The 26,409-nt window shown below is 44.9% G+C and overlaps 2 protein-coding genes across 2 annotated transcripts in view; one reads left to right on the top strand and one right to left on the bottom strand.

The window, feature by feature from the left end:
- The window catches only part of cetp (cholesteryl ester transfer protein, plasma), a 7,530-nt gene extending 5,751 nt beyond the window's left edge, over window positions 1-1,779 (top strand). The window contains exons 11-17 of the mRNA XM_053426238.1: window positions 1-19; window positions 121-270; window positions 493-560; window positions 712-754; window positions 1,007-1,073; window positions 1,280-1,365; window positions 1,520-1,779. The exon at window positions 1-19 is cut by the window's left edge and continues 32 nt beyond it. Of these exons, the coding sequence (XP_053282213.1) occupies window positions 1-19; window positions 121-270; window positions 493-560; window positions 712-754; window positions 1,007-1,073; window positions 1,280-1,365; window positions 1,520-1,597 (511 nt within the window). The 3' untranslated portion in view covers window positions 1,598-1,779. The remainder of the gene's footprint in view (window positions 20-120; window positions 271-492; window positions 561-711; window positions 755-1,006; window positions 1,074-1,279; window positions 1,366-1,519) is intronic.
- Window positions 1,780-8,699: 6,920 nt separating this feature from the next.
- chka (choline kinase alpha) lies at window positions 8,700-25,537 on the bottom strand. The gene is made up of 12 exons (XM_053426297.1): window positions 25,169-25,537; window positions 24,218-24,326; window positions 22,043-22,096; window positions 15,617-15,730; window positions 14,989-15,122; window positions 14,557-14,661; window positions 12,729-12,787; window positions 12,445-12,532; window positions 9,912-10,020; window positions 9,713-9,819; window positions 9,537-9,618; window positions 8,700-8,959 (listed from the first exon to the last, which is right to left on the bottom strand). Exons 1-12 carry the CDS (start codon window positions 25,429-25,431, stop codon window positions 8,900-8,902), a joined length of 1,284 nt encoding a protein of 427 aa, XP_053282272.1. The 5' UTR covers window positions 25,432-25,537; the 3' UTR covers window positions 8,700-8,899.
- Between the last annotated feature and the right edge of the window lie 872 nt (window positions 25,538-26,409).

Here is a 26,409-nt window from a genome sequence, read left to right on the forward strand (position 1 = left end):
GCCCGAATTCTTCAGAAAGGTAAGAACACTTTGTCGTCCGTGTAAATTCACGAAAGTAAACCCTGTGGTGAGGTGAGAGAAACAGGTTTGTGTGTGTTTTGTGTGTGTTTGTGTGTTCAGTGTTTGTTAGAATCCGGATCTCCAGAGCTCAGCGTGTGGAGCTCGGCTGTTCCCTTCCTCAACACCTCCACCCTGGGCACGAGGCTGTGGGCAGAGGCCTCTGGGCGGCTCAGCTGTGGGAATCAAACGCCGGAGCTCTTCTTCCAAACGGTATTTCATCTGTTAGAAGTTAAAGTTCAGATCTGATCGGTTGAAAACTGTTTTTTATTCATTTCACCTCAAACAAACTCCTCCTGGCGTCTGTGCTGCAGCGATGCAGGTAGAACTTACAGGAGGTGTAGAAATACTGAAGAGGAGCTCAGGTAACTTGAATGAAACTGACAATAAGTACTTGAATTACCTAAAAGGGACAAATCCTTGTTTCCTGTGCAGGACGTGGTCGTGGACGTCTTGGCTTCCTACGCTGACAAGAAGCTCTTCCTGCAGGGGAAACCTTCAGAGTAAGAACCTTCACGGGGATTAGAGCCCTACAAGGTGTCTGTGGTTTCTGACCAGTTGTTTGCAGAGCATCACTGGAAATGTAGGTTTCTATTATTTATTAATTAACCAGGTGCATGATGGGGATTCTCGGTTCTTCTTCTTCTTCTCTAGGATCTTTGTGATCCGAGATGATCGGCCGTCACTAAATCAAACGGTGAGACTTTCCTTCATTTGATTCTTACTTCTTGCAAAGGAAAGTTAAATTATTCTTCACTAGAGGACAAAAGCAACACAAAGTCAAATTCCACCTGCAACAACACGACTAGAGAACATGGAGGAAAAATCAAAGAAAACACCAAAGTCTATATTCTGAAACCTCCTGGCTGAAATGAAGCTGAATGTGAAAAACACAGAAACCAGAGTAAATGTTTACAGACGTGTTCCTTCCCCTCTCGTCTGGTTCCAGCTGGTGGATGAGCTGGAGTTCCTCAGAGAAGCTGTGGAGAAGGTTGGAATCCCCAAAGTGATGTCTGGTGAGAGACAGACAAACACATGGACATAACCATAACCACTTATTAAACCAAGCAGGACAAATCTCAGGGTTTTGATTCAACAGGCTAATTTAGTTCCACGCAGCTGATTTCACATGATGAGATGAGTGAGATCATCTTCTCCTCGACCGTCTGAACACTTTCATTTGTCGAGCTTCACGTTGCATTGAAGTTTATTTGATTTCCAGTTCTTGAGGTTGAAGTCACCAGACTGTTGGACAAACAGGGAACCAACCAATTCGACATCTTTAACCCTGAAGTTCTTCCTCAGGACGTGAGTCTCCTCCTCCTCCTCCTCCTCCTCTTCCTCCTCCTCCTCCTCCTCCTCCTCCTCTTCCTCCTCCTCCTCCTCCTCCTCGTCTTCTTCCTCTCTTGTCTCGTTCCTCGGTCGTGGATCCCCAGACACGTTGCTCCTCTTTTCTCCGCAGGGCTTTGTGGTGATTCAGATGGACTTTGGTTTCCCTCATCACCTGCTGGTTGAATTCCTGAAGAAGACACTCCAGTGACTCAGCAACACTTTGGACCGGAAGTGATGACCTCACAGGAAATGTCCCGTTCACTGTGATTCTCAGAATGTTTCTTTTATCCTTTTCACTACATTTTATAAACTTGTTTTCTTGTTTTTCTTTGTCCTCGTTGGGAATCACTTGTGAAAACTGCTGTATAAATAAAGTTATTATTATCATTATGTGACATAACTCTTCTTTTCAATCCACATTTTCTTTTGATAAAAAAACAACCTGAGCACCCCCCAGTGACCTTTGTACATTTTAGAGGGCATCTTGTTATCAGGGTCACCATGAATGGTCAAGGTCAAGTCTCTGGTGTCTTCAACTAGAAGACACCAGAGTCGAGGCTGCGTCCACAAGGGGGCGCCAGAGTCTACATCACTGCTTCTGTTGCTGATTCATGCTTGAGAGTAAATCATTTGGAACCAAAGTCAGATCCTCAGGACTTGTCCCTTTCCAACCAGCTCACAGTCCTGTAGCTCAGCCGGGGGTCATGTTTACGACCGAGGTGATGTATGAGAAGTTACTGTTAAACTGAATGAACACAGACTGATCAGATCAGTTCAGTGAAGGAGGTTGAAATGTTCATGTGCTGCTTGTTTGTTTGTTTTACCTCTGTCGCCTTAAAAAAGTAAAAGACAGAATAAATAAAGCTGAAAAAAGATCAAAAGGCTAAAAAGACACGTCTGGTCTGAGAAAGATGACGAGTTCCACCCCCCCCCCCCCCCCCCCACCCTTCAGTTCACTAGCTTTTATGTAATCCTGCAGAGTGACAGACAAACAGCAGTGAAAAAACATAACCTCCTGAAGACAGAAACACAGAAACACAGAAAGACATGAGACAGGAAGACAGAAAGATTGAAAGACAGAAAGACAGAAAGACAGGAAGAAAGAAAGACAGAAAGACAGAATGAAAGGAAAGAAAGGAAAGACAAAAAGATAGACAGAAGTGCATGAATTCCTCATTTCCAGGCAGTGACCTCTGTCCCTCCCCCCCCGCTCTCAGCTTGTTGGGACTCTACATTCCTTCAGTCCCAAACAACCGTCCTCACTGGGACCCTGTTCAGACCTGAGGGTCAACGTCTGCCCCTTGTTTGTGGCCACAACAATATCAACACATGTTGATTTTATAAACGGGCTTTTAAGTATATATACACTCCTGATCAAAATCTTAAGACCAGTTAAAAAATTTCATGAATTTGCATTTTGCACTGTTGGATCTTAGGAAGGTTCTAAGTAGAGCTTCAAAATGCAAAAAGAAGAAATGGGAACAAGAGACCAAAAGTTGTGAGCAGGCAATTTATTGAAAACAACAATTTAACTCAAACAGGCTGTTCATCAGCTGATCAAAAGTTTAAGACCACAGCCTTTAAAAGCCTAAATCTGTGCAAAAATTTGGATTCCATGTAATTTCCTGTCAAGTAATCACACTGTGAAGATCTCTTGATGGCAAAGGCAAAAAGGCTCACCGTCTTTGAAAGTGGTAGGATTGTTGAACTGCATAAACAAGGCCTCTTGAAAAATTTAAAAGTAATAAAAGTAGTTTGTAATCTGCATCAATCTGTGACGGCTTCTTGTCGGTCCCTCCTCCGATCATCCAGCCTCTCACCGAGCTGCCACATACAGTGCCTTGCATAAGTATTCACCCCCTTTGGACTTTTCTACATTTTGTCATGGTATAACCACAGATTAAAATTTATTTCATCGTGAGTTTATGTAATGGACCAACACAAAATAGTGCATCATTTGGAAGTGGGGAGAAATATTACATGGATTTCACAATTATTTACAAATAAAAATCTGAAAAGTGTTGAGTGCATATGTATTCACCCCCTTTACTGTGAAACCCCTAACAAAGATCTGGTGCGACCAATTGCATTCACAAGTCACATTTGCAAGTCACATAATTAGTAAATAGGGTCCACCTGTCTGCAATTTAATCTCAGTATAAATACACCTGTTCTGTGACGGACTCAGAGTTTGTTGGAGATCATTACTGAACAAACAGCATCATGAAGACCAAGGAGCTCACCAAACAGGTCAGGGATAAAGTTGTGGAGAAATATGAAGCAGGGTTAGGTTATAAAAAAATATCCAGAGCTTTGATCATCTCTCTGAGCACCATAAAATCCATCATAAGAAAATGGAAAGAATATGGCACAACCGCAAACCTACCAAGAGGAGGCCGTCCACCCAAACTGAAGAGTCGGACAAGGAGAAAATTAATCAGAGAAGCAACCAGGAGGCCCATGGTTACTCTGGAGGAGTTGCAGAGATCCACAGCTGAGGTGGGAGAATCTGTCCACAGGACAACTATTAGTCGTCTACTCCACAAATCTGGCCTTTATGGAAGAGTGGCAAGAAGAAAGCCATTGTTGAAAGGGATCCATAAAAAATCCCATTTGGAGTTTGCCAGAAGCCATGTGGGAGACACAGCAAACATGTGGAAGAAGGTGCTCTGGTCAGATGAGACCAAAATTGAACTTTTTGGCCTCAATGCAAAACGCTATGTGTGGCGAAAACCCAACACTGCCCATCACCCTGAGCACACCATCCCAACAGTGAAACATGGTGGTGGTAGCATCATGCTGTGGGGATGCTTCTCTTCAGCAGGTACAGGGAAACTGGTCAGAATAGAGGGAAAGATGGATGGAGCCAAATACAGGGAAATCCTTGAAGAAAATCTGATGCAGAGCTACAAAGGAATGGTTTGGATTAAAGAATGTTAATGTCTTAAAATGGCCCAGTCAAAGCCCAGACCTCAATCCAATAGAGAATCTATGGCAAGACTTGAAGATTGCGGTTCACAGACGGTCTCCATCCAATCTGACTGAGCTTCATCTTTTTTGCCAAGAAGAATGGACAAACCTTTCCATCTCTAGATGTGCAAAGCTGGCAGAGACATACCCCAAAAGACTTGCAGCTGTAATTGCAGCGAAAGGGGGTTCTACCAAGTATTGACACAGGGGGGTGAATACTTATGCACCCAACAGATGTCAACTTTTTTGTTCTCATTATTGTTTGTGTCACAATAAAATTTATTTTGCACCTCCAAAGTACTATGCATGTTTTGTTGATCAAACGGGAAAAAGTTTATTTAAGTCTATTTGAATTCCAGTTAGTAACAGTACATAATGGGAAAAAGTCCAAGGGGGGTGAATACTTATGCAAGGCACTGTATCAGACTGTGCAGCTAATGAACCTTCTGCTTTAATTCATGTTAACGTGCTGGGCATCAGGGTTTTTCATATTTTCCCCAGTACACACTCCAACATCTCTGCTCTGTAATATCCAGGAGTTGCATCAGCATATGTGAATGTGGTTTTTCTCACTTTGTTGCATAAGACTGAAAATCCTCCGCTGCTCCCTGACACCACTGACTGTGAGAGTTTTATTCTAATCATCTAAAAAACTATTGGACGCTGCAGGACTGTGAGTGTCACTGATTTATTTATTGTTTTAATCTTCACAAATACAATTTGTGCTTCGAAAACCATTTAGGAAAGGACTTGACTGCAGGAGCAGGAGCTGCTGAGCTTCTTTAAAGTGTCACTTTGGCTGAGGGGAGGTTTTTCTCCCACTGTTTGTTTTGTTTGGTTATTTGAAGTTTGTTTGGTTCTTTTTCAGCAGGATTCACTGAACAGATAAAACATCGGGCCCAGGCAGAACTCATTAGATCTTGGTATAGATCCAATAACCTGTTCCACTTCCTTTAGCATAGCGAGACATTTCTGGATATTTTCACAGATTTTCCAGAGAATATTCTATATATCTTGATGAAACATAATAACAGCAGGGTCTCGTGACCCCAAGAAGCAAATGGACAAATACAGATATTTGCATGTACATGAAAAACTCGGGTCACTCGTTTTCTTTCCTCTTCAATTTTTATTTGTGCAAAGCAGGTCGATTTACAGCAAAGATCATTTCTATGTGATTAACCTGAAACACGTTCAATTAAAACATGTTTTTATTCATTATGCATTCGGTGAAGCTGCATAGATCGATTTCCACTGGGAGTCACGTGATGATGCAGTTAAGGCTTCTAACACAGAACAGATGTGTTTTAAGAAAAGAAAAACAATTAGAACAAAGTACATTCTCCAGACTGATATGGTGCAAGTTGGTTTGGTTCATATTTTACCCTCATTTGATACTTTTATTCTTGGCGAATACTTAATTCTAGTTTACACAGATTTTCTGTTAGATGAACATTTTAGTCATTTGGTCCTAAGTGCACGCAGAGAATGGAAGCTACTAAAACTGCAAATCCTGGTGATGGATATTCAGATGGGAATGGTTCAGGGCAAATACTTATATTCATACTTATCATACAAACATTTCAAAATAAACTTCTGAATAAGAAAAATACAAATTCAGGTTTAGTAAAGAAACAGTAACTGAATGTTCTGAAGTAAAGACTATCGCTTCATGAGAGACGGACCACCAACAACTTGAAAAGTTGTGTCAGAGCACAAGCCTTAAAGATAACCATCAAATATACATTAACCACATTCCAAAAGAAATATAAAAGATGAATATACAATAAAACACATTTGTATGTAAAATAACATCTCATCAGCTCAAAAGTCACAGTTCAACAACCCCCAGATGTTTAAACATGAAAATACTCAAGTACATATTAGTTTATACATATTTATATATATATGTTTGTGAACATTTTGTCGTCCTCAGATTGAAAGTGCCACAGTAGACATTCAAACATTCCGGGGTTTTCCAGTAGATGATTGGTGAAGGGATCACTTTAGTGTCATGACCCGGCTCAGTTCCCTCAGGTGAATCCCAGTCAATCCCACAGGTAAACAGGGAACCAGTGTGAATCTGCTACAGCTTCACTGGAATGAACGTGGACGAGCAGCCAGAACACTTCTCACGTGTAGCAGCACAAACTTTCTCAAATGCATCGTTCTCCATTAATCCTCCTACAACATTTGAATATGATTTGAGCAGGTATTTGGCAGATATTCTCGGTTTTGACGATTACCGCTCGGGGTAGTCTTTCGCCCCCTCTTTCGCCCCCCCCCCCCGATCCTAAACAGCGATTGTCCAATCGTAGCTTTGCAACTGTAACTAGGCGTCGCCGCTAACTTCGGGTCCGCCTCGTTAGTCACGTGGGTCAGGCGACAGCAAGACTTATTATTTAGAGAAGTTTGGGAATCTTTGTTGGTTTTTTCTTTTCAAAACCAAATCGACAAAGTTAGCAATATTCTGGAAGGTGTGCGGAACGTTTCAAAATGTCAGGTTTACTTTATATCATGTACGTTGCAAACAAGTGCATATTCAAAGCTCTTCCTGCAGGATTCTTGCATTAGAGCTGTTAGCAGATCAGGCCAGAGGCAGCCGGGGATATTTGTTGTCACCGGTGGAAGAATCAAGCGCGCCTTCGTCCATCATTGTCATTGACAATTAAGGGGCGACTGTTTTAGAAAAATATTTAGAATTTCGAGGATCGGATTTGGGCAGATTTTCGTTTTAAAGTGCTGAACATGTGCTGCTTGAAAGCTCGACAGGCTTCGGTGAAGAAGACGGAAGGAGGAGCCGTGTTCTAAACCCCTCCCCCCATCGTTTATTCACTGCTTCCGTTAGTTCTGTTTATCAACAGTTTACGCATCAAGATTTCAACAGATTTGTCGGATTTCGTCAAATTTTTCCCGTAGAATTTTTTTGTGTCTTGCTGTTTTTTTGAGTTTTTACTTACAGTTGTGGAGATGAACAGCAGTAACTTTAGCATCTGTGAAATGCAGAGAATTGCATTGTGGGAATGCTAGCATAAAAGTAGTGTGCAGCACTCTTTCGTAAACAAGGCGCAGTTTCCAGACACAGCTTTATGGTGATGGTTCCTCATTGGGTAACAATTTGGGAAACGTGAAGAAAAAACGATTTCTATCAGGGAAAAACTTTTAGTCATTCAACGCGTTTCTTATCAAGTCCAACAGGGGGCGCTGCTACTGCAGGGACAAGCCCAGAGGCTAAATCGTGGTCGCTGTGAAAAGAGGAATGCTGTTAAATTCACAGAATGTGGGGAAGTGCCCGAAACAAACAAGAAACTACATTTCGACAAGTCAGAGTCTCAATCGAAGTAAACGCTGAGTCAGCAGCGACTGGATGGGCGGAGGAAGGAGGAGCCGCTCTCAGGATGTTTGAAGAGAAGCAGCAGGACGATGAGTCTTCACTGTCTAGTCCCTGCTCGCTCCTCTCTGCAGCACCGAGTCCAGAAGTCACTGATCCATCAAAGTCACATTCTAATACAAACGCCGATTTCAACAGAGTCGAGCTACAACTTACTTAAACAAGTAAATGAGGCTAAATTCAACTGTGTCGTAAAATGTCGTTTCCGGGTTCGATTGTGAGACAAGTTGGTTTCCTCCGGCATCACCATAGAAAACCACAATGAGGAACCACTCTCATGTGAACTGTGTGAAGTTTTCTTCAACGCAGAAACAGTTTATAAAGGTAAAAAAAAGAAAAGCAGAACTGTCAGTTAGCTCGCTAGCGCCCCCCCAGACAGCATACCCACATTTCCCTCGGCTCATAAAGCGCGGCTGACCGGAATGTCCTGCAGCCATTTGGCCGAACATGTAGTAAAACCCAACGTGAGATATTCACAGATATGGATCAACCTGTCACAGCGATCCATTATAATACAATCCCCCGGTAGTACACACATACAACAGGCTGAGGAGAGTCACAGTCGATCAGTGTAACAGTTCTAGTGAGGAAGCCACACAGAAGTAGATCTAATAGAACAGCTGAAGTTGGAGTTTGAGCAGCTGCTCAGGAAACTTTGATGCACGACGTCACTGAATCTGCCCGAAGACACTCCCCCGAAAAAAACAACCGTTTTAAACAAGAAGAAAATCAAACAAGCTGTGAAGTGAAGACCTCGCTCTGACCTGTGGAAAGAGAAGAGATCCCCCCCGACAGTCGGCTGGGGGCCTCAGTAACAGGCAGGGCCGGTGGAACCTGGATCCACCTGGTTCCTCACTGTGTTAGTGATATGTTTGGAACGAGGCGGAAGCAGAGAGCAGATCCGACCGGTGAGGAACGTTTGATTTTTCTATTTTTTTTTGGGGGGGGGGGGGCTCTTACGTGGTCGTCGTACTTTAAGTATCCGAGCCACGCGATCAAGGTTTGGGCTTTGGTAAGCACGACTCCGGCTCTAGCCAGCAGATCCCCTCTAGGCAGGGAGTGTGAGTAAAGTGTGGATGGTGGAGTCAGCCTGGACGTCCTCCTGCTGCCATGTGGCCGAACCTGGTGGAGACACATCCCATCAGCTCGTTAGACAGCCCAGAGCTTCTTCTGCTGGAAGTAGGCGTCAAATCGGGCTTCAGCGTATTCCTGCAACACACACAACAGTACACAGTACACATTAATACACATGCTGTAGAACAACTCGGAATATTGGTAAATTCTTAAGTTAAATTTCTAGAATCAAATTACTAGAGAAAATGCTTTGTGAATATTAATAGACTTCTACAGGAGCAGATAATATAGCTTCACAATCTCACAGCTTATGGTGAGTCTACCTTGGACGGGTCAAATATTATGGTTGATCATAAAAACCTCTGTTCAGAAAACAAATGGGATCTTTACTTCTGTCAAGCTCGAGTACGCCACCACTATTTTAGACACGGTCGAGGTTTATATATATATATATTTATATATATATACATATTCAAATGATGTAGGTTTCTGTGTTGCAGTGAAGGGAAACTTCTTTCTGAGATCCTAAAAGGCTAAATATGACCTAAGTGTGTGTGTGGCAGAGACGAACTTGATGTGTGTGTTTGTCTAACAACCTGTCAGACTGACACAGCAGCGTGAGCTCTGATATTTACTCAACACAGTAAATATTGACACTTCCACAGCCTGCAGGTCTCAACTGCCGCCGACGTCTTCACGTGTGAGAACTCACCAGGTATCCGAACTTGATGGTGGAGAGTCGGGCCTGGATGATGGACCACAAGCCCCAGAAGAAGTGGGAAGCCAGGGAGAACCTGCATCCAGAGACACACGTTGTTCAGGGGTTTATTCATCTGTCGTTTGCACTCTATACTGTCAGCTGACGTGATGTCACAGGTCCGAGCTCACCTGTTGACCTCCACGTACATCTCCTCCTTCAGCTTCGTCTGCTCGTCTTCACTCAGCTGCTCGAAGCCGCCGTCAGACTCACGCAGGTAGTTGTCGATGAAGTGCAGCTGCACAGGGAGACATGACAGCAGTTAGCGATACATCGGTACAACCCATGTCCATGTTGTGTTGTGTTGTGTAACGTGTCACACCCACACACCTGCTGGGCCTTGGAGGGGTAGGCCTGAGCGTCCACTTTGAAGTAAGGAAACTCGTCACAGGTGTAGTCGTACATCCACTCACAGAAATGGTTCCCGAAGTCAAATCCCCTGTAAGGTCGACAGAGACGGAGAATCCATTAGAGACGATGCAGGACAAACGGAATACATAATAATAATAATAATAATAATTTAACACATTATTTTGAATTTTTTTTCCATCTGTGACGGTCTGATTATCAAAGAAATCCTCAACAATCTGCTAAACCCTAGTATGTATTAGTATTCTGTGGTGCTCTGTATCATTTTGCCGTATTTACGTCTAAATTACATAAACATAATAAACAACATTTCTATATACATCTCTACATGTGTAATTCTTTCGGTTACAATGATCGCTCAGTGAAAGGCTGAAGTCTTTTTGTTGTGTTTGTTTTGGAAACTTCTTGGTTCGGCCCCGCCCCCTCTCGACCCTGTTTGCTCAACAGAACACGTGACCTTGTTTTTCAGGGACGTTCACTCGTTACTGCTCTAAACTGATCCTGGAGCAGTGTTTGTTGTCCAGTCGGCTTCACTAGGCCCCTTTGTGTTCAGGCTCAGTGAAAGTTAACACACAACCGATACTGGTTCATCCTTTCACCGCCCACTGTCCTTCAGGGGAGGAAACTGAGACTTCAGTCAAAACGAGGTTCAAATATGAAGCTGAGTAGGTTTGATTTAACTAAGTAACATATTTAACATTGAACATAACACACTTGTTAATCTCCACTTCCTGCCACTATCCAGAAATGAAGCTAAAATACACAGCCTAGTAGCAATCGGGGGGGATGGAGCCGTGGTAACGAGGTCTTCTTTATAAATGCGCTCGACCAATCAGGAGTCAGTCTCAGGCGTCGATCACGATGTGTCACCTCGTCGTTACAGAATCAAATAACCAATTAAAACCAAACATGCAGTGTGTGTCCAGTCCACTAACATGGAGGAGGTGGGTTTTATGACCTATACTGCAGCCGGCCACCAGATGGCCTCCACTCTGGGGGCGGGGCAGGCATGTTGTGTCGAGTCTACTGTCGATTCCCACACTGTTATCAGCAGCTGGGAAAACATTTTCCAACACAACACCTCCCAGTGCTCAGACTGTGGGGGGGTCTATAACCTGGAGAGGGTAAAAACATATGTATATATATACACATGTTCATTTGTGGGCGTGTTCCTCCTGCGCACGCTTTACATGTTTGCACACGTGCTCACATGTTTGGTATGCGTGTGCAGTCACTTGTGTGCAGAGGGTCACATGTTGGCTCGGCAGCGTATGAGGAGACTTAAAGGGGCCACGCTGTGGGCGGGGGTGGGGGGAGGGAGGAGTGTGTCTGTTCCTGTGTGTGTAGGGGGTGGGGGGGGCACTCCGCTGTGAGCCGAGGAGAGGCAGCGGGATTCAAGCAGCTTCCCAGAAAATGAGCCACTCAAGAATTCACAAAGGGACACGAGAGATATCTGCTCCTTCGAGGGGAGATACGTTAAATCTAGAAAAATCACGTTAATCTGATAATCTCTATTCAGAGTCCCCCCCCCCCCCGTCCCCCCCCCCCCCGTGCTTTGTGCTGGACTGTAACTCCACAGCTTCAGGCCGAGTTCAAAGTCTTTCCATTCCCTCCGTCCTGTGCATCGCGCTGCATCACTCCGGTTGCATAACAGCTGCAGTGAAGGTTCCAGCGGGGGGGGGAGGCGTGGATGGAGCACAGACACAAACCAGACTTTCTTCTTTTACTCTCCTTTCTTTTCCCACTGCTCTATTTTGAGCTTTTCTTCGCGGTTAAATATTTCTGTTTCTGTTGCCTGTCGCCCCCCCCCCCCACTCCTCCCTCCCTCCCTCCCTCCTACTCTCTCTCCTTCACATTCCGTCTCACTATCAGCCTCCCTCCATCCCCCCCCCCCCCCCCCCTCTCTTTGTTGCACAGAGACCAGGCGAGTAGAGAAAGAAGGAGCTGGTAAGACGAGGAGAGGCGGTGACACAGCAGGACTGATGTGTCGCTCTAATCTCTACACGAGTCCTCTACACACACATTGTTGTGTTTGTCGATATGAAACTTTACTAAACAAACTATGCAAATGTTCATTTTCTGGTTTTTCAGTTTTCAGAGGACCTGCACGAATACGGAAGAAGATTTTGAGCTGTCGGCTGCGTCTGTTTCCGTGTCTAACGTTGAGGATAAATGAGGCTTCAGCAATCAAACACACATTTGTATCATCAAACCGACACTTCCTTCTTGTTACTTTGATTTCTTTGCGGTATCATGAGGACGTGACAGAGCCTCCACGTGCCTGAACGGAGATTTGTATTTATCTTTCTCTCACGCGCATAACATAATTCTCCTGAGAACATCGGCTCTGTCGTTGTGTTACACTGATAATTCAGTATCTGGCCCAAGGACACTATCGCATGCGGAATGGGAAAGAATGGGATCGAACCGCCGACCCTCTGGTTGGGACAACCCGCTCTCCTCCTGAGCCACGCTAACCTGGTTTCAAACTCACCTGTAGTTGTAGCTGCTGTACTCAAAGTCAATGAGCATCAGCTTCTGTTGGTCTGAGTTCTCGTGGTTGTTCAGCAGCAGGATGTTCCCTGAACGCAGCACACACACACACACACACACACACACACACACACACACACACACACACACACACACACACACACACACACACACACACACACACACACACACACACACACACACACACAGATATAAGTCATCTGTTCATCCAGTCATCTAACAGAAGAGAAGAGGAAATGGAGAGAATAAAAGAAGAAGTGTTACCTTCCTGACAGTCGTTGTGGCAGAACACAACCGGAGAGTGGGTGGAGTCCAGCAGAGACCTGAACAGGAAGGAGACCAATCAATCAGCAGAGTTCAATCTGAACAGTTTCCTGATCCATGGGATCAATTTACAGAAACAAGGATCGAAGGCTGAAGGAGAAAGTTTCAAACGAGCTTCACTTCCACCAACACAAGAAACGTGTGAGGAGTCTACAGAGGAGAGAAGCTACAGTAGAGTTCAGTGCTAAAACACTCTTCACTGTAAGAGACAGAACATCAGAGTCAGGATGACAGAAGGAGATAAAGGCTGCAGGACGTCCTCTAATGAAGATATAAATAAATAAATATATATATATATTTATGCTTTTTATCTGTCTGATCAATACTTTAGTCTCTGTGTCACTGTGATGTGTCCAGCTACAGGATGGACCGAGGGAGGGAGGGATGGATAGATAGAGGGATGAACAGACTTATGGATGAATGGATGAACAAACTAATGGATGAATGGATGAACAAACTAATGGATGAACAGACTGATAGATGAATGGATGAACAGACTGATGGATGGAGGGATGAACAGACTGATGGATGAGTGGATGAACAGACTGATGGATGAATGGATGAACAGACTGATAGAGGAATGGATGAACAGACTGAAGGATGAAGGGATGAACAGACTGATGGATGAGTGGATGAACAGACTGATGGATGAATGGATGAACAGACTGATAGAGGAATGGATGAACAGACTGAAGGATGAAGGGATGAACAGACTGATAGATGAATGGATGAACAGACTGATGGATGAAGGGATGAACAGACTGATAGATGAATGGATGAACAGACTGATGGATGGAGGGATGAACAGACTGATGGATGGAGGGATGAACAGACTGGTGGATGGGTGGATGAACAGACTGATAGATGAATGGATGAATGGACTGATAGACTAAGGGATGAACAGACTGATGGATGAATGGATGAACAGACGGATGGATGGAGGGATGAACAGACTGATAGATGAATGGATGAACAGACTGATGGATGGAGGGATGAACGGATTGATGGATGGAGGGATGAACAGACTGATGGATGAAGGGATGAACAGACTGATGGATGGAGGGATGAACAGACTGATGGATGAATGGATGAACAGACTGATAGATGAAGGGATGAACGGACGAATGGATGAATGGATGAACAGACTGATGGATGGAGGGATGAACAGACTGATAGACGAATGGATGAACAGACGAATGGATGAAGGGATGAACAGACTGATAGATGAATGGATGAACAGACTGATAGATGAATGGATGAACAGACTGATGGATGGAGGGATGAACAGACTGATGGATGAACAGACTGATGGATGAATGGATGAACAGACTGATGGATGGAGGGATGAACAGACTGATGGATGAACAGACTGATGGATGAATGGATGAACAGACTGATGGATGGAGGGATGAACAGACTGATGGATGAACAGACTGATGGATGGAGGGATGAACAGACTGATGGATGAAGGGATGAACAGACTGATGGATGGGTGGATGAACAGACTGATGGATGAAGGGATGAACAGACTGGTGGATGGGTGGATGATGTCACAGTTTCCCTCTCCTCTTAAACACGAGCAGGTCGGCACATGTTTGGTGTGAGTTCATGTTTTTTTACTCGCTGGTTAATATGAGGTTACACATGTGTCGTGTTTGTGTGGTCACTGTACGTGTCTGTACATGTGTGTGTGTGTGCATGTGTGTCTGGACATGTGTGTGTGTGTGTGTGTGTGTGCGTGTGTGTGTGTGTGTCAGCCGGAACCTACTTGAGCAGATCCATTTCCTGTGGCAGGTTGTGGCTGAGCAGGCGGTTGAAGCGGCGCAGATGCGACTCTCTGGTGAAATTCAACCTCATGACTTGGTTCAGGTACCTGGTGTGTCGATAAATGTTAACGTTAATCTAAAGTGAATATAGACGACTTCCCACATGATCTCGAATTCATGATCTAATTGGCAAACGAGAGGGAAACAGGGTTTGGTGCTTCCAGTGAAACTCCACAGAGACGATCTAAGTGGTGAGACGTCTTCACTGAAGATCAGTGGAAAAGGATTTTAACTCCACACATCGTGAAACATTGCGCTAACACATCAACCTGGAAGCATCTGAGGTTTACCATGATAAACCCATGAGCCTCCTGACACTCTGACGATAAGGAACACGTCATCTTCGAGTTACCGACTGAGACACCAACACTCACTTGTCCATGGTTCCAAACAGCCACTTGGGTTCCTTGTTGAAGGGCATCATCATCCCGTGGAACCGCGCCATCTTCTGCGCCACCTCGGCCGAGATGCTGGGGTCGCTCAACTCACACGTGTCCAGCTTACGACTCTGCACAACGGGAAACTGTTACTGAGCCTTTGATTCACAACCAGTGCTTTTCAATCTTTTAATATTTTTGTATTTGCACTGTCAAAACCTTTTTGTTCAGGTCTCAAAATGGCTTTGTTTTGAAAAATGCATTTAAATGTAACACAACTTAAGAAAGAAAATCAAGACTAATTAAATTCCATGTACAAAATGCATTCATCTTAAAAAGAATGGAATCATATTTAAATAAAAGTCGATTTACATCAAGAGACAAACAAAATGACTCATAACCACACAAACATAAAACACACTTTATACTTTACATACACAAAACAGAAGAGATTCAGTCAAAACTGTTTTTGCTGATATTCAATAAAACTAACACAAAAAAGAAAAAAAGAAAAGAAGAAGTCGGTTGAATGTATTTCGGTCCCGGAATGCAGAGAGTTCCGTTTTCCTTCCCTGGTTGAGGATCATCATGCAAGTTAACAGTCAACAACAAAATGGCGACTCACAGGGACGTACTGCTCCAGGCGGCCCTGAGGGAAAATCCCGTAGAGCTTCGGGCCGAGCTGCCTCTCGGCCAAGATCGCAAACATCACGCTCTCCAGCACCATGGCCTCGGCGCCCTGCAGACACACAACAGAGGAAGGTTTACTTATTGATTTAAAATGTGGGGTCAGCCTCCACCTCCTCCTCCTCCACCTCCTCCTCCTCCTCCTCCTCCACCCGTTAGTGCTGGAGAAGAGACTCCCTCTGGTCAGTGTCGGGATGGAAACGTGGAAATCAGAGGGAGGTGTAGATTAGATCTCAGGGATTCTCTCATTTACACATGATGGCGACTGAATAACAGGAAGTCCCTGAGGCAGAATCCTCACAGACGCTTCTCTGATGAGCTCTGATCAAATGCTCCCTGACTTTACCGTCTTATAAGAGTTCGCTTCAGGTTGAAAACAAGATGGGCTCATATTTCGGATCTTATCAATTAGTCGTTTGAAACGGAGCCAGCATCAGTGTGTTTAAGTTCGCCCTCTTGCAGTGGGGCATTATGGAATGTATGCAGCCTTGTGCGTGTTTTCAATTACATCGGATTAGATTTGTTTGAGCCTGCGGGAGTTTTCTGACGGCCGGGGGAACAGGTTCTGCTGCGACAGAGGGCCCCCCCGATCAGCAGATGAATTAAAGCTGTAGACGAATCACGACTCTGGAGACAGAGAGAGGATCTTTTCTCCAACACACTCCAACGTGACCTGGAGCCTGAAAGTCTAACGACTGAGCGCTGCTGCGATTCAGCTTCACTCCATTGTGTGCGAGTGTGAGGGGAGAAGAAAGAGAACTGGGCTCCTCACCAAATAGGCAGGAGGTCATTGGCAGGGGAGAGGGAGTCGACCAATTAACGGATCACGACAAACACAGGGGAAGGGTCCGCAGCTTTCTTTTGTTCCTCCGGAAAACTGAATCTCACGTTTCGAGGAGATTCTGGGTTTGTTAAGTAGCAATAGACCACAGAGACCAGGACACCGAACTGCATCGTGAGTTCTCGTTAGCCAAAACCAAAAGTGTAACTTATTAGTTCAATTCAAGGGCTAGTTTTTCCTCTTTTACACCAAAACCAGCGGGTCAGCATGTCTTTTTAAACGTGGTCCAACACCTGAGTCATGCTCTGCTCCGCTCTGCAGCACGGTCACAGTGGCTCGTTGCATTTTCAGGCCTGTGAAGTGAGTAACCTTCAGATAAATTGCTGTGGGGCCAGAGCGTTGGATCTGAGCGCCGCGGTCCTCGGCTGCGAGCCAGGGAATGTGTTTCACACTGACGCTGCAGCAGGAAGCCAGCTCAGAGAAAACACTGCCACCTCCACTTTGTTTCCACCCGTTCTGCAAGAGACAGAGCAACAAAACCGAGCTGGACCAAGGAGACGGTCATCTATCTCTGTCAATGGAGAACAGTCAATGAAACCTTTGAGGTAGAATCTAAAAAACAACTCCTAAATAACCAGTCGACGTGTTCTGGTGTGACCTGAGAGTTTGGCAACTTGTTCTGTTTAAATAGTTTTCGCGGTTAACCCTCTGAAACCTGTAGAACAAAGAAGGGATTGTGTGACACCTGCGTTTGTTTCCCTCGAGTCGTTATCTGGTGTCGTCCTTGAGCGATGAGATTCACATCCAGGATTCAAAACACAGGTGGAGGAAGGATTCATGTGTAGACGGACATTCTTAGTTCTAGTCATATCAAGTTTCCAAGGCAAAAACAAAGGTTTGTGAGTTCTTTCGCCTGATGCTTCGTTTGAGTGGCGCCTCAGGACGAGCAGGGTTGGGTCCAAGTTTAAAAGAAAGTACTTAGAAACTTTAAAACCCTTAATATCACACAGATGTAACCAATGAAAACCTCACAGTCGACCACTACCAGACACACAACACAGACAACACACTGAACTTCTGATATTCCCTCTTAGAAATGACACATGGCCAATATTAAAACTTTACTCTCATAAAATCAGGACTTTTATATTTGAATTTAGATACTCCAGATACTCTGAAAAGGGTTAGTAGATTTATTGGTGAGAAAGTTCTTGGAGAACTACAAACAGTCGAGTCTCTGGTTCTGTCCTCTGAGAAACAATCTGGAAACAATTCAACTACGTGATTAAAGCAGGAGGTCTTTTCCCGCTCGTCATCGGGAATCACAACAGATTGAATTCAGAAGAAAAACCTCCACAGAACCTGCACATGGTTTCCATCATGACCGATCCACGGATACAGTGAACCATTTAAAAAGGCTTCAACATCTTGAATAAATAAAACGTCCGTCTCCTGAACACACCGGGTTTCAGTCCCAGGTCGTCTGCTCAGCGATCGCCGGCTTATGTCGTTATCTGCGGATTGCTGATGGCATCTACTGTTTTTTAAATCTCCAGTGTGAATGATCCACATTAACATAATCATCTTGACACGCATACGGGCAGACAAGGGAGCAGCTGGCGGCCCGGAGCACAGCGCAGACTCCGTGGGGTCGGCTTATTGGACGCGGCGCTCCTATTTCAGTGAGTCAGTGAAGGCACCATCTTGATGATCATTGTGTGCACTGACCTGGATCTGCAGCACGTAGCCTGCAGAAGACCGAGAGCTGCTCACATCTACATTTGCTACGTGTCATGTGGACGTTGAGTCTGTGCACGGTGTTCTTATGATGGAGGTCCGAGTGGGCCCCCCCCCCCGTAGCTCCTGCAGAAACCTCCTGGTACAGAGTCCGTAGAGATCCAGGAGAAGTCGACGTGTGAACGAAGACATGAGGACAGTTCGTGGTGATACGAGCCGGTTCAGATGTGTGATGTGTGTGAAATGAAACAACTACGAGTGAACTCTGCAGCCAATTCCTCTGTCGTGTGTGAAAACAGCTCGACTGACAGATATTGATTAGAAACACGAGTCAAACAGTTCAGTTTGAATCTGGTTCAGATAACGATGTTGACTTTGCCCTCGTGTCACACACACACAGATTTCTAAATCCAGCACCATGTTGACACGGTGACAGGAAGTGTCGCTCACAAACCGAAGGTCATTGAATCCTCTAGAAAGATCCTCCACTTCATCTTCTTCATCCTGAATGGGTGAGTGTGTCGTGTGATCTGATTGGTTTGAGAACAGGGAAGCAACCAACCGGCATGGGACTCTGACAACCCCCCCCCCCCCCCCTGACAGAGGCGGAGCGTGACCCGCCTCGTCCCATCGACCGTCCTCCGGCGCCGCTCCAGGCCTCCACCCGGCTCCCTGCCTGGTTTTCCTCTGACCTATTTTAAATGCCGGTGTGTGTTCTAGCTCCGCCTCCCACTCTCCCAGACCAAGACCTCCATTTGTTCACATGTTCATTTTCCACAAGTCGTAGATGTCAAGCAAGGGGGGAGGGGGGGGGGGGGGGGGTTAAGGGCTTTGGCTGAAGGGTTAGGTCAACTTGATGAGTTTAGACGAAATGCAGGTTGATTTGTATTTTCTTTATTAGTTATGAGCAGTATATGTAATTATGCACGGCAGTTTTTAAACTGATCCCGACCAGGTAGCTTTGTTGTCGGTACCGAACCAATCAAATTGGAGGCTCCTCCACCAATGAATGAGCTCCATTCTTACCACCTGGGCTTCATCTTTAACATGCTCCCGGCACTCGACCTTAGTGCTAAACTGCCCCAGTGGCCAACTGCAGCATTGCGCCTGTGAAACTGTTAAGAGGAGGATATCTACAAGTGTGAATACTATCAGCAAATATGTTTTTTATTATGATTCTTTTAATCCAATGTGGGTTTTTTATGTGTAAAACTTGCCGCAGCCTCAAAACAATGTTTATTTGCTGTAACTTTTTTTAGCTACTGTACCAGGGAAGCAGATTTTCACCCAGCTACCCCCCCCCCCCCCTCGAGTAGAGTATCGCGTCCCTAAAACAAAACTCTGGTTCAGACACAGAAGAGCTTCCCTCGCACGCCGCTTCCTGTTGAGCGGTCAGGACCTCGACGCTTCCTGTTGTGGATCTGAACTTCCTTTCTGAACGAACAGGAGGTTCCTCACCTCACACTCGGCCTGTCAGCTGATCTCTGGGATTATTTTGTGGTTATTTGTTTCACTTCTAAACCTCGATGTTCCCACTGGTCCCGGATCAGTCGTGAGGGTTTCAGCCTCGTGGCCTCGGCTGTGATGCAACAGGTGCAGAGTGAGCTGCCAACAGCTGACGCCTCAACCCTCAATACTTAAGTACAGATTAAGTACAGACCAGTCAGATCCATCTGAAGTGAACGGAATCAGTGTCAGTCACACTTTTGTTCCAGTCGTCTGTGTGCGACAGTGAACTCGTGTCAAAGTGCAGCGATAAGGACGTGAAGGTAACACATGAACCGTTGTGCAACACCCCCACCCCCCCCCACGGGCAGGGGTTCATTTGTTTAAACACAGGGAATATATCATTACATAAATGTTTAATCAAAAACCATTAACAGTCACATATTGGGGTCTGATTCTCAATGTTACAATTTAAAAAAAAGGTTAAACACACTACACAAATCCCTTTTATTATATGTTGTTGTTCAAGTTTCAAGACAAAGGGGAATTTTTTACTCAATAAATGTAATGCTCTTGCTCTTTTTCATCATTTACAGTAAATGTATATCGATGGAATGGATATTTCAGTTCATACACTAGTTCCTCTGTCTTCTTCTTCTAGTTTTCAGTATATAACGCAAAAAACTTGCTGAATAAAGAAGCACTCGTTAATAGATCAAATGGATAAACACATTAAAATGTATTTTTCAACACACATCTAGTCACAAATCTTAAATAAATAAAAACAAGGTAAAACTTGTATCCCTGGTGGTTTCTGTCATTTGTAAATTTGCTTTGTTCTCTCCTACGTTGCTGTGACATGTGAAACATCCCGACAGGGATTAATACAGCATCATCCCCTCTAATCCCAACGGGATTAACCTTGACCAGACAGCATTGTTAGAGAAGGTGGATCTGGACGGGGTCGGCTCTGCTTCAGCCTGACGTCAACAACAGGACCTCACCTCCATGACGTGTCCCTAACATGAGGGTCAAGGGTCGTGGCTGTGATGGATAAATCCAGTCACATGTCTCCCGTCCCTCTGAGAGACGACTGAGAGGCCGTGACTCACAGAGACGCTGGCTGCTCGTTGTGGCTGCTCGACTTTATGAGTGACACCACGGCGATCCTGCAGCAGGACAGTGACCTCTTGTTCACAGGAAATTACTTTTGACTGTGGCTTGTGTGTTGAGGCGTGACCTCATCCTACACAGACCCGATGACACCTAAAGACGGGACAAAGGTCCGTCAGTGTCCCCCCCCGGCGAGATGCAGGGAGCTTTCTAGGTCGTTGAAACTTGGCAGCGTGTCGGGCCGTGAACTCACAGTTCTGTCTTTTCCAAATCTGCCTCGGTCGTCTGTTCTAAATATAATTTCCTCAGCTGAACTCTGTGTTGGATTCAATCGTTTCACCACAATAAGAGTCTATTTAATCAGGTTTGTTTGAGCTGAGTGTACTGAACAGAATCCACGACTGAGGACAACACATCCAGTCAGGCCTCAAAAAAGACAGATAAGAAGAATCTCTGAAATCCAATGGTTCACGTCTCCGACTGGTTCAGATGAGGTCACACATGCTCTCAGCACTTTACTCAGAGTTCCCTCCACCCGCTCCGACCGATACACAACGTCAACGTGCTGAGAGGCTAACAGCCCTACGTGTGCCCTTTAAACTATTGATGACCTCGCTCCAAACTAATCAATCAATTAACCAAAGACGACCCCCCCCCCCGTCTACCTGGGGTTCATTAAGAGGGACAGAGCTCTAGCGAACGACTACAAGGACTTTTGTTACTAAGGAAATCCGTGTTGTCAGCAGGATTACGCAAAAAACACTAAACCGATTAATCTGAAACTTGGTGGAATGGATAATTATTAAGTATTATTATGGTAGTGATCTTTATTAGGTGACTTTACATTAACCAATAGAGCAGGAAACATTTTAATTATGTTTTCAAGGGTTTCATGTTGATATTCACACTTTTATTTTCAAGTCAGTTGTTGGACATCCCGAGCAAAATAAAACTTTCAGTCAAACACTTTGTAACTTTGATAAAGAAATTAGCTTTATAGAAAAAGGAACTGTAAAATGATTCTGGTGCCGAGGGTTAGAAAAGGGGCTGAAAAGGGGTTAAATGTAAAAGCCCAGCTGGTTGCAGAGGTTCAGCTTCTCTGTGAATAGAAACAACAGCTGCCTGCAGAGATCAGACGAGTCCCAATGAAACCCCGTCCCAACACGATTAAGAGAAGAATTTCGAGAACCACAAAAATGCTACCCGTGGTGCCGGCACGTGAGGAGGTGAATGTGTGGTGACGCTGTGCAGAGACTCTGGGCGGTGGCACCATCGTCGGTTACTTACCTGGAACATGTTCTCTCTGCTCGACTGTCGGGAATCTCCTTTATTACAGGACATCTATCGAGAAAATAAAGAAACGAGATGAGTATCCACGAAATCACGTGAAGCCGCCCGTGAGCGCCAACATCCAACCTACAGCCACGCCTGCAGAGCAGACAGTACAGGACGAGTTCAGAGACACGCGAGGCTTTCGGAGATGACAGTGCCCCCCCCCCCGCCCACCCCCCCACCCTATGACTACCTGCTAAACGCAACAGCCGGAAAGAGAAAGCAGAAAACATATGAGGCTCGTATTCTAATTCTTTTACTTGGGGTTCTTACTTGAAGAGAGGTTTACGTGCTCTGGTGCAGTGCATCTAGATTGTGGCAGTTCTTGCATGTGCGCCCCCCCCCCCACCACCACCACCACCCGCGCTACCACCACAGATAGAATGAATTCGTGAACACGTTCTTTAATGAGAGCATCATGTAGGGATTTCCTCTTTTATTCAAATTTGTTATCATATTTTGTTAATGCAGCACCGATCACTGTCCTCAGACTGTCTGTTGCTGCAGCTCCTCCTTTCAGCCCCTGTCTCAAACACTTGGGTTCAGCTCCTGTCTCTTTAAGGCCGACTGCTTCACCTGACTTCTTTAGGGGATGTCAGCAGAACAGCAGCTAGCTGTGCATCATGTGGGGCACTGTGATGTCACAATGAGTCGGGCGGGGGTGTAGAACTTTTAGATTCACTAGAAAAACCTTCATACGTCTTCTTTATCTTGGTGAGTCACTAATTTTCCAGCCCCCTATCCACATAGCTCCGTTACCCAGAAACAGTGTCCGGTGCTGGGTTTGTTTAGTCATTAGTTCCCCTGCACTCCGATGACAATGTCCTCTGACTTCCTTGATCCTATTAGGACTTTGATGGGACATCACTAATTGGAGAGGCGGTTGCCTTGGTGCTTTTCGCTCCGTGCGACATCCCGAGCAATAAACGCTAACGGCTTCTCGGCCTGTTTGCTATTACGCCGACTTTAGTTAATACTTAATGAAGGTCTCGTCAGGACGGCACATAAAAATGACTCCCTTGCAAATGAAAGATCTGAGGGCTCGGAGGACAGCAGGTGAGCAGGTCTGTGTTTGGGCTCCAGTCTCTGACTTATCGCTGCAGACTGGAACAGACAATCTGTTCCACTAACAACAATGACTCGGCAGCAGGAGATAAGAAAACGCTGCTTTAAGGAATCTTGTGCAAATGTTTTGAAGTCCTTGACCCCTCGTCGCTCAATAAAAGCAGGTGAATCAATCGGCTGCTGGGGCCTGATGGTGACTAAGCGGTTATCTTTAGAGCGGTTGTGACACAATTAGCGAAACTGAGCATGTGTCTGGCCCAGGGGCATTCTGGGATCATGACCTCTGGACACAGCCGCCGCGTCATCTCAGGAGACAAAGACGAGGATCGAGGAAACAAAAGGCTTAATAGGGTTCAGAGACAGAGAGAGACAGACAGGAGAGATGTCGACACTTAGTTTTTTTATCCCCTCCTTAATGTACCTTCCCAGAGTTGGGGGCCAGGTTTGTTTCTACAGAAGTGTGTGTCTTTGTATTAGGCTGAGATTTCAGAGATCTCATACTGTACCGTGGGTTTTGGTGGGTTCACCTGGGAACAAGCGTGCCCAAGGCATGTTCCTTTGGGAAGCCTACGGCAAAGAACACATGCATGTACAGCCATGGGGGTACATCACCATGTACAACAATGGCTAACACGCGCACACACACACACACACATGAGGGCATAACTGCACATGCATACACTAACATAAGCATATGCACAGATGCTACAGACACGCACACACGCATACACACACATCAACAACAACAGCAGCTACAACAGCCTGGTGGCACAGTCACATAGTTTAATGTATGAATCATGTTTTATGTTTATTATCTTTTTTCCTGTGTTTATCAACTAGAGCAGTGAAGTGACCTTTGACCCTCTGACAGGTCAGTCTGATATGACTCTTACAAGTCAGCCGTCTAGCAGCTCGTTATCTACAGGTTAACATCAGTGACTACAGGACAGTGATTACACAATACTGAGAGAAACTTCTCACACACAACTTGTCCTTCGTGAGGGGTTGGATCTTACTTTTACTGGTATTTTTTAAACGGTAAAAAGGAATAGATGTGTCTCCCACCTGCAGGATGGCCCCATAGAGGCGCAGCAGGACGCACCGCGGCTCGTCCCCGACAGAGTCCAGGCTGTCGGGGAGGCTGCACAGGAAGAGCTTGTTGCTCAGACCACCTCTGAAACACAGAGAATCAGAGAAGAGGATCAATCATCACATAAAGGGACTTCCATTAGTAACATGCTGGCTCACAGGCCCTCATGCTTTATGGATTCAAAGAGGTTTCCCTGGAGTTTACTGTGTCTGTGTTATGTTTAGTCAAATCTTATATAGATCAGTCAACGGTGCAAAGACATTCAAATATCTGTGATTTATTTTTTAACATCAACAACTAAAAAAGCATAATCATAATCTTTTAGAGGGGATTTATTTCTCCTAAAATCTTATTTAAGCTTCAAGGCTGGAACTTATGTTGTTGGTAGGTGTCGGCTTTGGGGGCGGGGCTTAAGATAATGAATTAATAACTAACCTGTAGTGATTTTACAGACAAGATATAAGAGCGGCTGTAATATTCCACTGAAACAGGCATTTAGCTACATGATGTTCAGGTAATTAAAAAATATCTATATTTACTCAATAGTAACAGGCGGTGTAACACCACAGAAAATTTATATTTAGATATTTTAGATTTCTAAAATCTATAATAATGTATCAATATGCAATTTAAAATAACATTTTCTATATTTTACCTCTTCTAAACAGATACAGGAGGGTGTAACACTATTTTATATTATTTACATATAGACAGGAGGATGCAACTCCGTAAAAACCGTTAAATTATTTTACATTTAGACAGTTGGATGCAACTCTATATGTAATATTATTTTACATATAGCTCTGTAACTCTATATAAAATGTGATCTTCTCTATCCATCCCCTCTATCTGAGCCAGAGGAAGTGTAGCAGCCTCCTCCACCACCGGGTCTCTCCCTCACAAAGAAGCAGCCGGCCGCCCTGTACCTTATCACGGTGATGTGGAAGTCCTCCTCGGGCACGATCTTCCAGGCTCCGTGCAGGAACTCGCGGGTCCACTCGTAGGCCCGGTGCCGGGTGTCCGGGTCGGGCAGGTCCGCGCAGTCCGGCTCCTTGCTGTCCTCCTGGGCGTCGGGCTGGACCTGCAGCGCGTTCTCCGTCACCAGCAGCTCCAGGGACATGGAGGGGGACGAGGAGACTCCATTGATGAATTTGGTTTTCATGTTGTTCTTCTTGAGGAACACTAACATGGAGACAGCAGCTCTGCGCTGGTGTCCGTGGAAGATGGAGGGAGAGGCGGGGTCTTTCTGTATCAGGTCTGAATTCTTCACGCACAGATGTTCACGCTTCTCTCTGACGACGAATGAATCAGACGTCGCAGCCGGCGGTTATATATATGGGGGTGGGCGGGGTCTCAAGACACGCCTGCGATCCTTCTCTGCTCTGATTGGCCGACTCGGACATTGCACGCAGAACTATAACAAACAAGATGGCGCCTTCAAGGACTGTCGGATGTATACATCATATATATGTTACATAAGCTCCCTGAAGGCACCATCATGATCTCGTGTATAAATACTAATTGGATAATTAACCCTTTGATGCACAACATGGTGAAAACTGACCCATTTTCATCTCCTCTGCTCCTACTCTATAAACAAACGTACATTTTGTATTTGTACATCACTTTTACACACGTGGGTCAGTATTACCTGTACCGTTTGTATTCACTACTTATGCTTGTGAGTCTTATTTTACATCCATTACTAGTGAGAGAGAGAAATGTTTACAATACTAACGAGCTGTTAGCTTGCTAGCTCCTTTTCTGGCTAGCTAACCATGGCTAGATCAGCTAAATAAAAGTCGAAATATAACTTAATAGACTGATATGCATTTGATTTTCTTCATCCAGATTGATAGTATGGCTTGTCTTACGTTTGACACGGTCATAAAGACGCTGCATGACCATCGGGACAATGAGGAGGCAATTCTTGGTCCTGATTCTGAAATGTCTGATGCTGAGGATCCAGGTTCTACAGGATCAAGTTGAGGATGAGTCTATGATTCCAGCTCTTCTCCTCAAGGAAGAAAGAAGAATACGTTATAAAAGAATAAAGTAAAGAAGCACCCAGACATGTATGTATAACTAATACATTACATATCCCCTGAAAAAGGAAAACTATGTATGTATTTAGAGTTTCTGAGGAATCAGTGAACGCAATATAATT

The sequence above is a fragment of the Pleuronectes platessa genome, chromosome 7 (genome assembly GCF_947347685.1).
Source record: "Pleuronectes platessa chromosome 7, fPlePla1.1, whole genome shotgun sequence".
Classification (NCBI taxonomy): domain Eukaryota; kingdom Metazoa; phylum Chordata; class Actinopteri; order Pleuronectiformes; family Pleuronectidae; genus Pleuronectes; species Pleuronectes platessa.